Source organism: Labeo rohita, unplaced genomic scaffold, assembly GCF_022985175.1.
Source record: "Labeo rohita strain BAU-BD-2019 unplaced genomic scaffold, IGBB_LRoh.1.0 scaffold_532, whole genome shotgun sequence".
NCBI lineage: Eukaryota > Metazoa > Chordata > Actinopteri > Cypriniformes > Cyprinidae > Labeo > Labeo rohita.
Window position 1 is genome coordinate 1 of NW_026129454.1, and position 15,987 is coordinate 15,987.

Genomic DNA, 15,987 nt, shown 5'->3' on the forward strand with positions numbered 1-15,987 from the left:
AGGTCTGGCTTCGTCAGAATGGCTGTGAGAATGAAAAATAGTTAAATGTTAGAAATATACAGTCATGGCCAAAAATATCGGCACCCTTGCATTTCCGTCAGAAAATGAAAACTGTACCAATTGCAAATGTTTTGGTATTCACATGCTTATTAGTTTTGTTTGCACTGCAATGACACATAAAAAAAATAAACAGAAGAAAAGTCAAACTTGATAAAATTTCACACAGAACTCAAAAATGGACTGGACAAAATTATTGGCACCGTAAGAAATAATTGCTTTTCAAGCATGTGATGCTACTGTAATTTGCATTTTGACACCCTATGGCAAGTTATAGATGGGCAATATAGTAATCACACATGCAACCAGTTAAAATGGAGAAAAGTTGACTCAACCTTGTGTCAGATTGAGCATGGAGAAAAGAAAGAAGTGTAAAGGGTTGTCTGTGGATTTGAGAGAAAAAATTGTGGAAAAACATGGACAATCTCAAGGCTACAAGTCCATCTCCAGAGATCTTAATGTTCCTGTGTCCACTCTGCGCAATATCATCAAGAGGTTTACAGCCCATGGCACTGTAGCTAACCTCCCTGGACATGGACGGAATTAATGAAAAATTACAACGAAGGATTGTTTGAATGGTGGATAAAGAACCCTGATTAACTTCCAAACAAATTCAAGCTGATCTACAGGCACAGGGTACAACAGTGTCAGCTTGCACTATCCATCGCCATCGGATTGAAAAGGGACGCTATGGTAGGAGGCCCAGGAGGACACTACTGAATAAAAAAGCAAGACTGGAGTTTGTCAAAACTTATGTGACAAAACCACAATCCTTCTGGGAGTACGTACTGTGGACAGATGAGACAATAGTAGAGCTTTTAGGTAAAGGACGTCATGGCACTGTTTTCAGAAAAAGAAATCAGGCCTTGAAAGAAAATAACACAGTCTCTACAGTCAAACATGGTGGAGGTTCAAAGATGTTTTGGGGTTGCTTTGCTTCTTCTGCCACTGGATGCCTTAACTGTGTAAACAGGATCATGAAATCTGACAATTACCAAAGAATTTTGGGGATCAACATAGTGGCCAGTGTCAGAAAGCTGCGTCTCCCAGCAGGACAATGACACAAAACACACTTCAGATAGCACTCAGAAATGGTTATAAACAAAGCGCTGGAGAGATCTGAAATGGCCAGCAATGAGTCCAGATCTGAATCCCATAGAACACTTGTGGAGATATCTAAAACCAGCAGTTGGAAGAAGACATCTTTCAAATCTGAATGACCTTTTTTGTGTAGTTCATGTCTAGCTTAACTACATTTCTCAGTAGCGTGGTGGTAGCGTCGATATTTTCTGAATCAAATAGCTTTTCAGTAGTTAAGCTCTTATTTTGATCAAGTAGCGCGGTAGCGTCAACAAAAGCTAAAAGCTATATATTTTTCTATACTTTAAGCTCAAATCGGAAATATAACTGCTACGGATCACTGATCCTGGGTCAGTAAGCGACGTCACCGCCACTAAACCTCGTGACGCCATTGGCTCATTAAACTGTCAGTCAAACCGTATTAATCCTCCCGCCTCTCTCGTGAATGAAGTGCGGCGCGCAGTTTGAAGCATCTCGGCGTGTTTGCAGACTTGAGGTAAATAAAGAAGTGTTGATTGAAAAAGTACATGTTTTCTGTATTCATAATACAGCACTGTATTTATAAAGGCTAATGGTTTTTTTGCATTCTTGGAGATGAGAAAAGTGTCGTAGTCTAGCATTTGTTGTCGAGACAACCAAATTGCTTATGTGAAGCGCTGAATCTTCATATTTTAGCTAAATGTCAGAAAAAAACTGAGCGCCCACGTAGCAACAGAAAACTGTATAATCTGCAATGCAAACGCGTGAATGCAATGCACGTACTGCCTCTATTGTAGCGGTATTGAGAAAAAAAACTTAGCACTTGAACTAGTGGTGGGCGCCTTGATTTTAGTCTTTGAAGCAGGCTAGTGCTCTGGGAAGATCTCAAACTCAGAAGAACGAGATGGGGAGTGGGTGGGTGTGGGTTGTCAAATTCATGGCGAAAGGCAAAATGTTTCGGTTCGTTCTTAGCAAAACAAACAAACAAACAAACAAACAAACACACACACACACACACACACACACACACACACACACAAAAAAACGATCAGGTTCCATAGCGAAATAAGAATTAAACAGTGTTCTAGTCTAAACGAATTATAATAATCTTTGCTAATATTCTTGACACTTCAAACTGCTTTGGACTTTGCAGTATCGAATTATGCCTTTACTATGACCAAAATGCCGGAATATGCTGTTCAGCTGTTTGATCGCGCACTATCACTGCAGCCTGTTCATTTGAAAAATAAAACGCAGTCACCCAAAAGTTACACTAGTATTTAAATAGTGTGTTACGTGCAGTTCAGCGTGAACACCGGTCCCGTGGCACATTTTCCGTCGACGTGCATGAAGTACAAAGCTTACCCAATGCATAATATTTTCGCTTCAAATACATTGCAGATATGGAAACATTTGTATTTGTGGGGAGAGAGGTAGTCTACATAAGCCCAACTTTACTTTCAGTTTCGCTTTAAATTTGTTGATTGTTTAGGCAAATTTATTTATTTATTTATTTTTTCATCCTCGTTCGGCTCTGAATACGGTTAAAGTTAAAGGATTTGTTGTGGAGTGAGGGAAATAATGTCGGAACATTATAACATTACGCTGTAGGCCTGTTCATTTCAGAATATAATAAAATGTGACTTATAGGCCTAGCCGCCGTGACCTGTCGGGTTTAATTTTTCCTCTCAAAGACGTACAATTTATGTTAGCATGTTTTTAAAAAAAAACTTCGGCAAACGAAAATAGCCGCTTGATTCGGTTAAATATTCTTACTGTCAGTTAACAAATTTACAATAGAATTTAGCTTTGCTTCCCAGATAATAACAGGGTCTGGGCCAAATCTGGCTTACATTTGGCACTTGTTTTTTATTCACAGTCTTGTATTCATGAAATCAATTACTATCTTTAAAAATGGCAGTAAATTAAAGTGCTGTTTTTGTGCGGTCTGTCATATTTCAGTAGCTATATACAGCAAAACTACAGCACTTCCATTAGGCTATTTTTTTTACGAAGCTGTCAACACTGTAAACTCTGATGGCATGCAATCAGTTGACAAATACCCATTCATATATAGACTGTGTTATTCAATTATATGTATACATTATTTTATTTAAAAATTTTGTGTTTTCCCTGTTTTATTCATTTAACATTCTGAAACAGGTGCCATTGTTTTTTTTTTTTTTTAAAAATGTTTTTCAAGAAAGAATTCAACCCCCCAAAATATGAGATAAACCCAGCCCTGTACATTATACTGATTTTTGTTGCCAAATTGGTTTGGAAGAGTGGTTGAATAAACAATTAAACTGGACTTTTATGCCTGTATGACTGACAATTTAATTGATCACTGAGAGAGCATTGACTTGGTATGATGTTGGTTCAACAGAAAAATGAAAATGTAAAAAATAGCTTAGATGTAGTAAACTACTTTTGCCATGTTGCTGTAGCTTAGCTTGCTACATTACCCAAGGCTGTAGCTTTAGTGTAGTTAAGCTTCATTTAATGAAGAGTAACTGTTAGCTTAGCTCACTACATTTTCCAAGTAGCTTGCCCAACACTGGTGTAGTTGCAGTACAAACAAAAACAATAAGGATGTGAATACCAAAACATTTGCAATTGGAGCAATTTTCTGAGAGAAGGGTTACATTTTCTGACAGAATTGGAAGGGTGCTGATGATTTTGGCCAATACTGTAAACAGTTAAAACAGTAAAAAAAAAAAAAAAAAAAAAAAATAAATAAATAAATAAATAAAGTGCATTTGTTGACACAGATGCTCATATGGTGATAGTACATTACCAACAGTTCTTTTGCCCTCAGGATCTACTTCTTGTGCCATTTTTAATGCTTCTGTTGTTGCAATGTCAGTGTTACAAGGGACCACAACCATGTTTATAGTCTCTTGCTTCTCAGTAAATTTCATGATCAGCTGTTTGATCTACAAGACATGATGTTTTAAAACTGGACAAGTATGATGCCGTGCGAGCAAAATCAGATTATTTGACCCACCTGGTCTCCAATATCCTCTGGTTGTCCTTTTACTGGGACTCTGGCAATTCCAGGTAGATCGATCAGTGTGAGGTCACATGCATCTGGTGACATGACCTCTAAAGTGATGAGCTCATCACATATTCCTACCCCTTTTCCTGCCAGCTCATTCTGGGCTGTAATAGATACGTTGCTTAATTAACTTTCATATTGTAGTATATTAATAAATTAAAAATATGTACTTTAAAAAGTAACACCTAATGTTAATGGTAGTTTTTGAACTTTGAGATCGTATGAAAAGATGGCAATTAAGTTTAACCACATGATTGTTTTTATAGTATAAATTACAAAATTTCAAGGCAAAAAGGGAGAAATAATATTTTGTATATTTAAATAATTTGTATTTAAATATACAAAAAGCTACATATTATACAATTAAAGTCAAGCATGCAAAGCATTACTAATTCATTTGGATTCGTGCAAAACGAAAGAAGTATGTGAGCCCCTGTTTATTTTGCATATTTCCACATATGGCAGTAGTTACATTTACATAATTATATAATTATAGTTACATTTTTTTTAAGCTTTTATATAAGGATTTATAGTAAATTCTGTTTATAATTAACACTACTAAAATGTGTTTTGTACTATTAGTTTTTATTAATGTTCTGTTCTGAATACAGTTAAGTTTGAAGGATTTGTTACAGTTACGTCATGTAAATCTCATTTGATGAAGGATACATCACTTCGATATTAATGTTAGGGGTCTCATTTGGGAACCCCAATCACCTCTGAGCATTACAAGAAATGACCAATCACTACTGGTGAGTGGAATTTGCATGTCAAATCATTCTCCATACATACGGGTATATAAAATGGTAGTGTGAGGTGAGAAAGTCTACGTCTCTGTTCTCTCCTTCAGGAAACGAGGGTTACATAATGTAACCGAAACATTACCTTTTAGCAAGTCAAATTTGATGTTAGGTCGATACTGTGATTAGGGTATGGAAAGCGCCACAACCAGAACTGTGGTATGAGAATTGAAGGTGCAAGTTCTGGCAATCAAGCGTGCCATGACACATGCACCTCAATCCATAACCTTCCTAAAATCCCATAAGCCAGTGAATCAGTCAACTATAAAGTACTTACTAATGAAGCTGAGAAAGGTGTTCTGACATTCTCACAACATTTGCTTTAGCAATCATTGAGGTGTGGAGACATATCCATGCAGGAATGTGAAAATCACAAGACTGATTGTAGCACAGTCTAAGATCACTGTCTTAACCCCAGTTGAGGAAAACATAACAGCAGAGCTGTACATGGAAAGACACAGCCATGGATAGAATATACAAGATTACCCAAGGGGGATCTAATGCATGGGCACTTTGCATACAACACAAATACTGGATCTGGCAAGAGACTCCTCCACTGAGTCTGAAAGCCACCTAGTGCTGGAGGAACTCAACCAGGGTTCACCAGACAGGGAACTGACTGGAAGAAGATAAGACACATGCATCCTAATTAAGGGAATGGCACCACAAGCGAGACACCAAGCCAGTCCTTCTGTGAATTACCTGTTCATAAACCCAACACATGGGAGGAATCCAGCTCCACCTGGAGATAATAGAATCTTGAGAAGGTATTAAGTGTCATCCTGCCCGCAGCTGCAAGAGAGGCACAGTACAAAAATGCCCAGGATGAGGCAACACTGTGTGGTGTGAGCTCTCACCCCCAGAGGGCATTGCTTGCCTCAAATCTGGTATGCCAAGGCAATGGCATCCACTAGCCAGTGGGCCAACCTCTGTTTGGAGACAGACTTTCCCTTCTGCTGACCTCCAAAGCAGACAAAGAGCTGGTCAGAGCGTTTAAAGTTCTGGGTGAGTTCTGCATAAATGTGCAAAGTGCAAACAGGACATACTGGCATAAAGACTGGGTCTGCCTCTTCCTGGGGCAGTGCTTGCAGGTTCACCACCTGGTCCTGAAAAGGAGTAGTGAGAACTTTTGGCATATAACTAGGCTGGGGTCTCAGAGTAATGTGAGAGTCAGCCAGCCCTAACTCAAGGCATGATTCGTTGACCAAAAATCAAGCAGCTTAAAAAGGGCTCTCCATAATCCCTAAGTACCACAGAGAGATCCCAAGAGGGAATGAGGTGTGATTTGGGGGACCTCTTAGGAACATTATGATCCAGTCAAGCATCCTCAAGGGTCTTCCATCCACTGCAGTGTGATATGCTGCAATGGCGGTGACATGCATTTTCAAAGAGGAGAGGGACAGTCTATGCTTCAACATTTCTTGCTGGAAGGAAAACGCAATGCTGACTGGGTATCTTTGGGGGTCCTCTCAACAAGAAAGAACACCAATCAACTAACAGACTCCACCTAAGCATAGGCCTGCCTAGTAGAGGGAGCTCTAGCCTGAGTGATAATGTGTATCACTCAGCTTGTAAACATGCTTTTGGCTGCCCGGAGGATCATGGCTGTTAACTCAGCTTCTGACTCTAGCTGAGTTGCTGCTGCTGCGGGGGCTGCTCGGTACCTTCATGCAGGAACTCAGTGGCACTATGCTGCAAGGAGCAGGACTTTCTGTGGGGGCTGGCTTGATGACCAGAGGAACCGGACTGCGTAGAATTCAGAGGAAGCCTCATAATAAATGAGAGCCGTGACCTCAGCATAATCATGGACATGTACTTGCAATGCGGTTATGACCCATCCACGAAAGCCATCTCAGCATGCTTACAGCCCAGACACGTGAGACACCAATCGTGCCCGTCATCAGAGGTAAGGAAACTACCGCAGAGCCAAGAAGTTCCTGTAGTCTGTCATTTTTGTAGGTTTTTTTCTTGTTCTTTTCTTAACAGAAAAGGCGTCCACAAAGCAACTGCTCTGAAGCATGGGTGGATGCATGCCACCATCTTATATACCTGTACAGGGAGTGGCTTGGCATGCACATTCCACTCGCCAATAATAATTGGCTGTTTTTTGTAATGCTCAGAAGTGATTGGGGCTTCCAAGTGAAACATTTAATGCAAATGTCAATGTAACATTGAACGAAGGGAACCAAAATACATGTTTATACACTCTCAGAACAAACATGCAAAATCTGTCACTTGGGTAGTACCTTTTCAAAAAGTAGTACACCTTTGTATTTATCCCTAAAGGATGTATATCAAAACTTTTAGGGCCAGATTTACTAACTGCTTGCACCAGCAGAAACCATTTATTTGTGTTAAAATAGTATTGTCAGGATTTACTAATGATGTGCAGTAAAGAATTAGTTATTTTGTGAAGACACCGTTATTTTTGCGCCTGACCTTATTAAATATGCATTTGTAGGAGTTTCCCTTTTAGGCACAAAATTTATGGAAGAAATTGAAATGAATCACGCAGTGCGATTTACTAATGTTTGTGTTCGTCAAATGACTGGTATTTGCGCCATTATTGAACGTGCCATTATTTATTACTTAACCACATTCATGCATACTAGGCTTCAATATTTTAACCAGTTTGGAAAACCAAAACAGTTTTGCAAACATTTATACTAACCTGTTTCAACATATTTTTGAACCAATGATGAATCTACAAATTCAATTTTCTTTTTACGGTAGGATATAACGCCCTTCCAGTTGACGTCTGGTACCTTCTTCAGCCTCAGCTCTAGTGGACATCTGGTGACGATTCCTATAGAAAACACATTTAAGTTAGCAATCAGAAGAAAATGGCAGAAAAGGATGTGACAAGAACATTATAGTGCTTTTTAATGGCAGGTGACTGTAAAACTCTATAACTTTACACCTTTTTCTTTTCAGAAAGAGTGTGGTCAGTTTCAGGAATGAATTACTTTTCTGATTTTGTTATTTTCAACCGGATTAAATATTTGAAGTCACAAGTTATCATTTTGAATTTGAATCTGTTGGAGCGGTTCCAGATTAAATGACTCATTCATGCAAATGAATCAGTTACACTTTGAAATGTGCTTACACACATATGCGTATGAACAGCTACAGCTTTAAAATAGTATACATAAAAAAATATAAAGTACATTCAGTTAAGTAAGCTGTTTTTTTTTTCCATGTACCACTTCCCTCTGAAGCTTTTCTATAGAGTAGTTTTTAAATTTTTGGAATAGCTTTCTCAACACTGCTCACCGCTCCCTCTTGGTAACGCAACTCCAGACAGCGCTTCCAACACAGAGCTTTTTCCAGAACTCTGGTCTCCGATCACTACGATAGTCGGTAATGCCAAGTCCTTGTGAATGCCAACTGACCGCAGAGCGTCAATCAGATCAATATAAGGACGAATGCTTTCTTCTAACTGACTGTGAACCTCTCCCTTCATTTCATGACTGTAAAGATAAAAACATTTGTAAAAAAAACAAAACAAAAAAAAACCCTTTGTTTATATATTCCATTCATACTTTGCCTTTAATTTGTTTTAATCCACTTTTATCATTTCTTTTTCTTATTTACTTTATGATGAATTTCAAAATTATTTTATTTTTTGCTTTTTTGATATCATGCAAATGTAAAGAGCTTTGAATGATTATTAAATCTGCTATTTGAATATACATTTATAATTGTTGTACATAAAAAATAAACTATAGGCCTAAAAAGCATGTTTTTCTCACAAAAACAGTTTAAATAAGCAAATTAAGATTTATACTAACCTTTCGCATTGACAGCAGTCACTATATTCATCGTCACTTCTTTGATCTGAAGAGGAGAATAAAGAAAATATGCCTGAACTTGACATTTTCTGGGAAAATGAAAACACAGTTAGATCTAAAAACAGACAATATCTGGTTACACTTTATTTTGATAGTCCACTTAAGACATTCTACTAACTATAAATGACTGTGCAAGTATATGTCAACTAATTCTCATTAATTAGCAACTACATGTCTACTTACTCTTAGAGCAGACTGTTAGGTTAGGATTAGGGTTAGCAGAATAAGTTGACATATACTTGCAAGATTTAGAAGAGAGAAGATATTAAGCAGACAGTCTACTAATACTCTAATGACTAGTTGACATGCAGGTGCAAAGTTACTTACTGTTAGTAGAATGTCTAAAGTGGACTATCAAAACATAGTGTTACCCAATATCCTTTTTTTATGTCTCTAAAAAAATATAATTTAGGTTTCACAGTGTGTGTTGATGCTGAAGAGAAATCAAAGAGAGTTGAAAACTGTGCCACACTGAATTTATAGTGGATCACACCCATGATGATGATAATGTTCATAATAAACATGTCAGACATTTTCATATTTTGTTTTTACATATACTTTACATATACATTTACATTTACAAATAGTAACGCAACTTTATAGGAAGTCTGCATGCATGTGGGTGTACTTGATATGCCCGCAGAGCAAGATCAGTGTCCAGGTGCATAAACACAGCTATTGTGTTACGATTGTGTCATAAAAAGTGAAAACATATGACTGACTTGTCAAAGTAGGCTTAGTTTCAATTTAAAAAAAAACTGAGATAAATATGTTGCAAACAGCTTTCTGTGGGTGCCCTCCGTGAAACACTGATTGTATCTGAGGTCGCCAGTCAAACTACACATAAAAACGTTATAATGCAGAGCTTAACAAGTATTCACATAAACATGATCTAGTCACCCTCAAGCCATACTAGGTGTATATGACTTACTTTCTCTTATAGACTAATGCAACTGGAATTAATATACACTGACCAAAATTATAAATGCAACACTTTTGTTTTTGCCCCCATTTTTCATGAGCTGAACTTTTTTCTATGTACACAAAAGGCCTATTTCTCTCAATATTGTTCACAAATCTGTCTAAATCTGTGTTAGTGAGCACTTCTCCTTTGTCGAGATAATCCATCCACCTCACAGGTGTGGCATATTAAGATGCTGATTAGACAGCATGATTATTGCACAGATGTGCCTTAGACTGGCCACAATAAAATGCCACTCTAAAACGTGCAGTTTTATCACACAGCTCAATGCCACAGATGTCGCAAGTTTTAAGGGAGCTTGCAACTGGCATGCTGACTGCGAGAATGTCCACCAGAGCTGTTGCCCGTGAATTGAATGTTAATTTCTCTACCACAAGTTATATCCACACACGTTTCAGAGAATTTGGCAGTACATCCAACCAGCCTCACAACTGCAGACCACGTGTAACCACACCAGCCCAGGACCTCCACATCCAGCATCTTCACCTCCAAGATCGTCTGAGACCAGCCACCCGGACAGCTGCTGCAACAATCGTTTTGCATAACCAAAGAATTTCTGCACAAACTGTCAAAAACCATTTCAGGGAAGCTCATCTGCATGCTTGTTGTCCTCATCGGGTCTCGACCTAACTGCAGTTCGTTGTTGTAACGACTTGAGTGGGCAAATGCTCACATTCAGTTGTGTCTGGCACTTTGGAGAGGTGTTCTCTTCACGGATGAATCCCGGTTTTCACTGTACAGGGCAGATGGCAGACAGCGTGTATGGCATTGTGTGGGTGACCGGTTTGCTGATGTCAACGTTGTGGATCAAGTGGCCCATGGTGGCATTGGATTTATGGTATGGGCAGGTGTATGTTATGGACAACGAACACAGGTGCATTTTATTGATGGCATTTTGAATACACAGAGATACCGTGACGAGATCCTGAGGCCCATTGTTGTGCCATTCATCCACGACCATCACCTCATGTTGCAGCATGATAATGCACTGCCCCATGTTGCAAGGATCTGTACACAATTCCTGGAAGCTGAAAACATCCCAGTTCTTGCATGGACAGCATACTCACCGGACATGTCACCCACTGAGCATGTTTAGGATGCTCAGGATCGGCGTATACGACAGTGTGTTCCAATTCCTGCCAATATCCAGCAACTTCACACAGCCATTGAAGAGGAGTGGACAAACATTCCACAGGCCACAATCAACAACCTGATCAACTCTATGCGAAGAAGATGTGTTGCACTGTGTGAGGCAAATGGTGGTCACACACTTTAAAAGTGAATTGGGACAGCCTCCCACCTCTCTTGAAGAAAGGAAAGCACCAAGCTGATCGGGCATCTCCAGGGGGTTTTCTGGCAGGAAGAACACCACTCAGCGAACAGACTCCACTTCAAAGCATCAGCTCACCTAGTAGAGATAGTTCAGACTTGAGTGACAGTGTCTAAATGCATATTTGCGCTGGCCCTATGGACAGCTGTGTCACCAGGGAGCAGTAAATGTAAGTAAGTGTAAGTAAAAGAGCAGTGAGTGGTAAGATTCCTGGGAAGTGAACAGGTCTTTCTCCGCCTCCATCAATCAAGTCCAAATCAGCTTGACCACCTGGGAATGGTGTCTCTGTTCTCCAAGGACTTGTAAGCAGCTGTGACAGTGCACTGACCACCTGATTGAGTTTGTCTGGAATATGAATGTCATGGAGCAACCTAAGCCACTGCTGAGTCTAGAGAAGGAGATGGCATGAGAAGTGCCATGTGCAGTGTGAGCACATGCTACCTTCATGGTTGATGTAGGTGACTGTTGTGGTGAGGTCCGTCCAGACCAACACATGATTGCCCTGGAGCAGTGACCCAGTGACCCACTGCAGACAAGGTCCTGTCCAGATTGCTGAGGTACTTGAGTACAAGATCCCTGTGCTAGCACAACAAATCTCAAGAGTGAGCTAGAATGAGCCAGTCATCAAGAAAGATGAGAAGTGGGGAAGGGCAGCCTCCGCAATTTTGGTAAACATGCAGGGAGACAGTGACAGCCCAAAAGGAAAGGACCTTGTATTGGTATGCCTGACCTTCAAATACAAACCAAGGAAATGATCTGTATCACACCAAAGCAGGATGTGTTTGCTTTTAGACTGCCAAGAACTGCTGGCCAACGTTCTTGAAAGTGCCACCAAAACAGCCCACAATGTCTCCTGGAAGGCAAAGTCAGTAACCATGCACAGTTCCTACTTATTCCTACAGTTCCTACCTTGTGAAGTTTTTTTTCAGTGCTTTGGCCTGCTGTACATGCAGGACAGGCTGGAGGATTCCACTTCAGCCCGATACTCTTGGCGGACCAGTCAACTCAGAGTCTGACTTTGACTGAGCAAACAACCTTGGCCAAGTATGGTGACCCATATGCAGAATTTGTGCTCTGCATTTAACCCACACACAGTAGTGAACACAAACCAGGGGTTTAGTGCCTTGCTCAAGGGACTCAAGAGCAAGATCAACACTGATCATTCACTCCCCCACCTACAATCTTGGACCTGAGATTCGAACCCTTCGGGTTACAAGTTTCTCATTTATGTCTGCCATGAGACGGGCCAGCAGCATCACCGGGGAATTTGGTGGCACATGACATGCAAGAGGAGTGGGAGGTCCACGGGGTTACCAAAATTAAAAAAACATGCTTGAAGGTGCCCGTGTCTCCAGTGCGCAGTTGCCTTTTGTATGACATGACAGACAATTTGTTAAGTCTGGTTCTGTTGTGAACAATGGCCAGACTGTTCTTCTCTGTTCCCCTGTCTATGAGGTCTGGCTTGGTCAAAATGGCTGAAAAAACGTTATATCAGTTATACAGTATTTTTAGTATTAGTATTATATAGTATTTGTTGTGTTAATACTTTGTTAAATGTGCTTTGCTGACAGAAGTCCTGTAAGATTTTTGGTCAAATTTTATATTAGTTATTGTGTCATCTGCATCATTACCAATGGTTCTTTTGCCCTCAGGATCTACTTCTTGTGCCATTTTTAATGCTTATGTTGCTGCAATGTCAGTGTTACAAGGGACCACAACCAGGGTTCTTATCTCATTATCTTATTGTTGTTTTATCTAAAGCACATAACAAGTAAAATAGTCTATAAATATCTCATGACTCATGGGAACGTGGTCTACAAACATGCACGATGAGGACGAAAAAGATATAGTGCAATCATCTTTAATAATCCAGACAGAGAGTATTATATGGCAGACAGGAAACACATGTATCGTATCACATACATTCAGTACTGGACAAAGGTAAACTAAACAGACTCCAACTTAAGTAGGGCTGCTAACGAGGGACAGACAGGTGTGGATGATTAACAAGACACAGGTGAACTAACTAATCAAAGAGAGAAGGTGTGTTCAACTTGAACTACGGCTACAGACAGCGATCAACAAGATTACCCAAGAGCAGTCGGGGCGGAGTTGAAAACAGAGGTGTCTAGTCAGACACTTTTCTCTTGTTAGTGAAGTGAAGCTCTCGGGTTGTTTGCATGTTTTATCACAGATAAAGAAACTGCAGCAGCTGAATCAGTCGGCTGCTCTTGAATCGCTATTGCGGTACTTTGATTCCACACGTGAGAGTCATGTGGCACCGGTGCCGTCTCAAGTCGGACAAAATTTCTAACCGTGCAGCGCTGCGTTAAGTCGAACACACCTAGATACAAACTGGGTTGCAGAACACATGGGGAATGAAAACAACAAAACAGGTCCATGGTTATGGCAAAAAGCAAATAATAAATTAACAATAGGCTAATACAAAATGAGTAATGAACAAAATATAAAGTATAGCCCTTCAATTTAAGAAATATCAGTGTCTTCAAAATTTCCTGAACACTGCTTTGATCTGAAGGAAATGAGAAAAAACGGATTCTAAAACTGTCCATTTTCTAAAAAAACAAAACAAAACAAAAAGAAAAATGTCCTTTATTAGATTCCTCTTATAAATTTTTCAATTGTGGGTTTTACCCCAACATAGTTTGTGTGAATGCTGAAGAGAAATCACAAAGAATGTTTGTCAGGTTTAATTTATAATGTATCACACCCATGAAGAAAATGAAGTGAAAGTAAAGAACAGACTGAACACGTCACAGATTTTCATAACTCTTGTTAAAATATCCAGAGGGAGTTCTGAGGGGACTTGATTTGCATTGGAAATAGCTTATATTTGTGTGTACGTGGTGTGCCTACCCACAGGGTAGGAATGTAAAAATCTTTTATATCAAAGACATTTCCTTCAGCAGATGGTCAACTCTAGTCAGTCACGCACAGAGGTGTTGCTAGCTATTCTGGGCTCCTTGGAAAGGTAATTTCAGGTCCCCACAATTGAAATCATGCTCTTGTTTTATACAACATACACTAAAATTAATATTAAAAATCCACTGAGGCCATTTACTGCAGTCAGTAGCTAACTGTACTGAATCACAAAATGGCCTACCTTTCAGGATGACTATATTAGGAGCTGTCTGCTCTGCTCTCTAGCTCTTGTGGTACTTTGATGTCATAAGTGATCGATCGGTGCAGTGCAAACAACCAACAACTGGTTATTTTAGGCAATTTAGAAATTCTGTGCTGAACGTGTCACCTGGAAGTGGCACGTCTGGTCACCCTACTTAATGGGTTAAAGGCTTGTGGGTTAGTTTTGCCTCACAAAAAAAAAATAATAATAAAAATACTATTCATAATGGCAGCATATTCTGGTATTTCCTGGTTGACAAAATAGTACTACAAGATCTTTGTCCCTGCATCACCCAGTGTGCAACCCATGTTGCAATTTTCAAACACTACAGTTTTAGTTACTGATATATAGTTTGTTTTTCAGTTTGACCAGCTGGCAATTTGTACTGAAAAGATTATTTTTGATGGATCAGAGCTGAGTTCTGATTATTTACACTTAACAAAATTCATTTTAAAAAGAATTTCTGTGTCAATACTCTTTTAACCCAAACAAATTCAATGACCAGAGCTAACTGTTATATAATCAAATGTGATAATTAAATGAAAATTAAAATGGTCAAAAGTTTGTTGTTGTTTTTAAAATACTTTAAATAAACAGATAATCAGAGAGCCATCTAAAAAATGAACTTGTTTTGTATTATAAATTGATTTGTGTTGATTTAGATCAGGGGTGCCCAAACTCGGTCCTGGGACCTGTTTTATAAAACAAGTTTACCAAATAAGCCAGGTTTATTTCAGTTTGTATGACTTATTGCCAGTTGGTTTGGTTCAGAATAAGTTAGATTAACTGAAATAAGTCTGGCTTATTTGGTAAACTTGTTTTATGAAACAGGCCCCAGCAGGACCGGTTTTCTGTATAGTTTAGTTCCAACTTGCCTCAACACACCTGCCTGGAAGTTTCCCGTGTTTCTAGTAAGAGCTTGATTAGCTGGTTCAGGTGTGTCTAATTGGGGTTGGAGCTAAACTCTGCAGGACCTGCAGGTTTATTTTATAAATCAGTTTTTGTTTTTTGTTTTTTTGTTTTTTTAATTGTAAATGCACTTTTTTTCAGTGGTACAAGTGAATTATCACTTATGATTTGTCATTTACATATTGATAGAGAGACAATACTCTGTTATTTTTAGGCATCATTATTTTAAATAATTATTTATTTATAAATTGAGCCTTAACTTTGAACATTAAGAAGATTTATTAAAAATTAAAAAAAAAAACAAAAAAAAAACTACATAGTGATCTTATCTAGCGAAACGATTGGTTATTTTCATAAAAATAATGCAATTTATATGCTTTTTAGTGTCAAATGCTCATCTTGTCTTACTCTTCCGGTTCATGACAGTTAGAATATGTCCAAAAACTCCCATCTCATGTTCTCTCTCAACTTCAAAATCGTCCTATATCGCTGTTTTACCTTTTTGGTTAAGGGTGTTTGATCTTCTTTGCATGTCCACTTTGCAAAGACTGGGTTGGTACTTCTGCAGCGACGCAGGATGATTTTGAAATCATTGTTGAATTTGAGGGAGAAAATACTATTGGAGTTTTTCGACATACCCTGTCTTGAGTCAGAATACACAGAGTTCAGAGAGAGCAAGGCAAGACGAGCATTTGAGATTAAAAAGTATTTAAATTGTATTTTTATTTTAGTGAAAATAACCGATCGTTTCGCTAATTAAGACCCTTCTTCCTCGGCTGGGATCGTTTACAACCGC

At 38.9% G+C, this 15,987-nt stretch overlaps 1 protein-coding gene across 1 annotated transcript; it reads right to left on the minus strand.

The window, feature by feature from the left end:
• Positions 1–5: 5 nt before the first annotated feature.
• LOC127161037 (interferon-induced GTP-binding protein Mx-like) lies at positions 6–9,263 on the minus strand (the record flags this gene model as incomplete). The annotated part of the gene is made up of 7 exons (XM_051103678.1): positions 9,153–9,263; positions 8,766–8,854; positions 8,248–8,444; positions 7,646–7,780; positions 4,124–4,278; positions 3,914–4,052; positions 6–22 (listed from the first exon to the last, which is right to left on the minus strand). Coding segments are annotated over exons 2-7 (729 nt in total), but the record flags the coding sequence as incomplete, so codon positions are not given.
• Between the last annotated feature and the right edge of the window lie 6,724 nt (positions 9,264–15,987).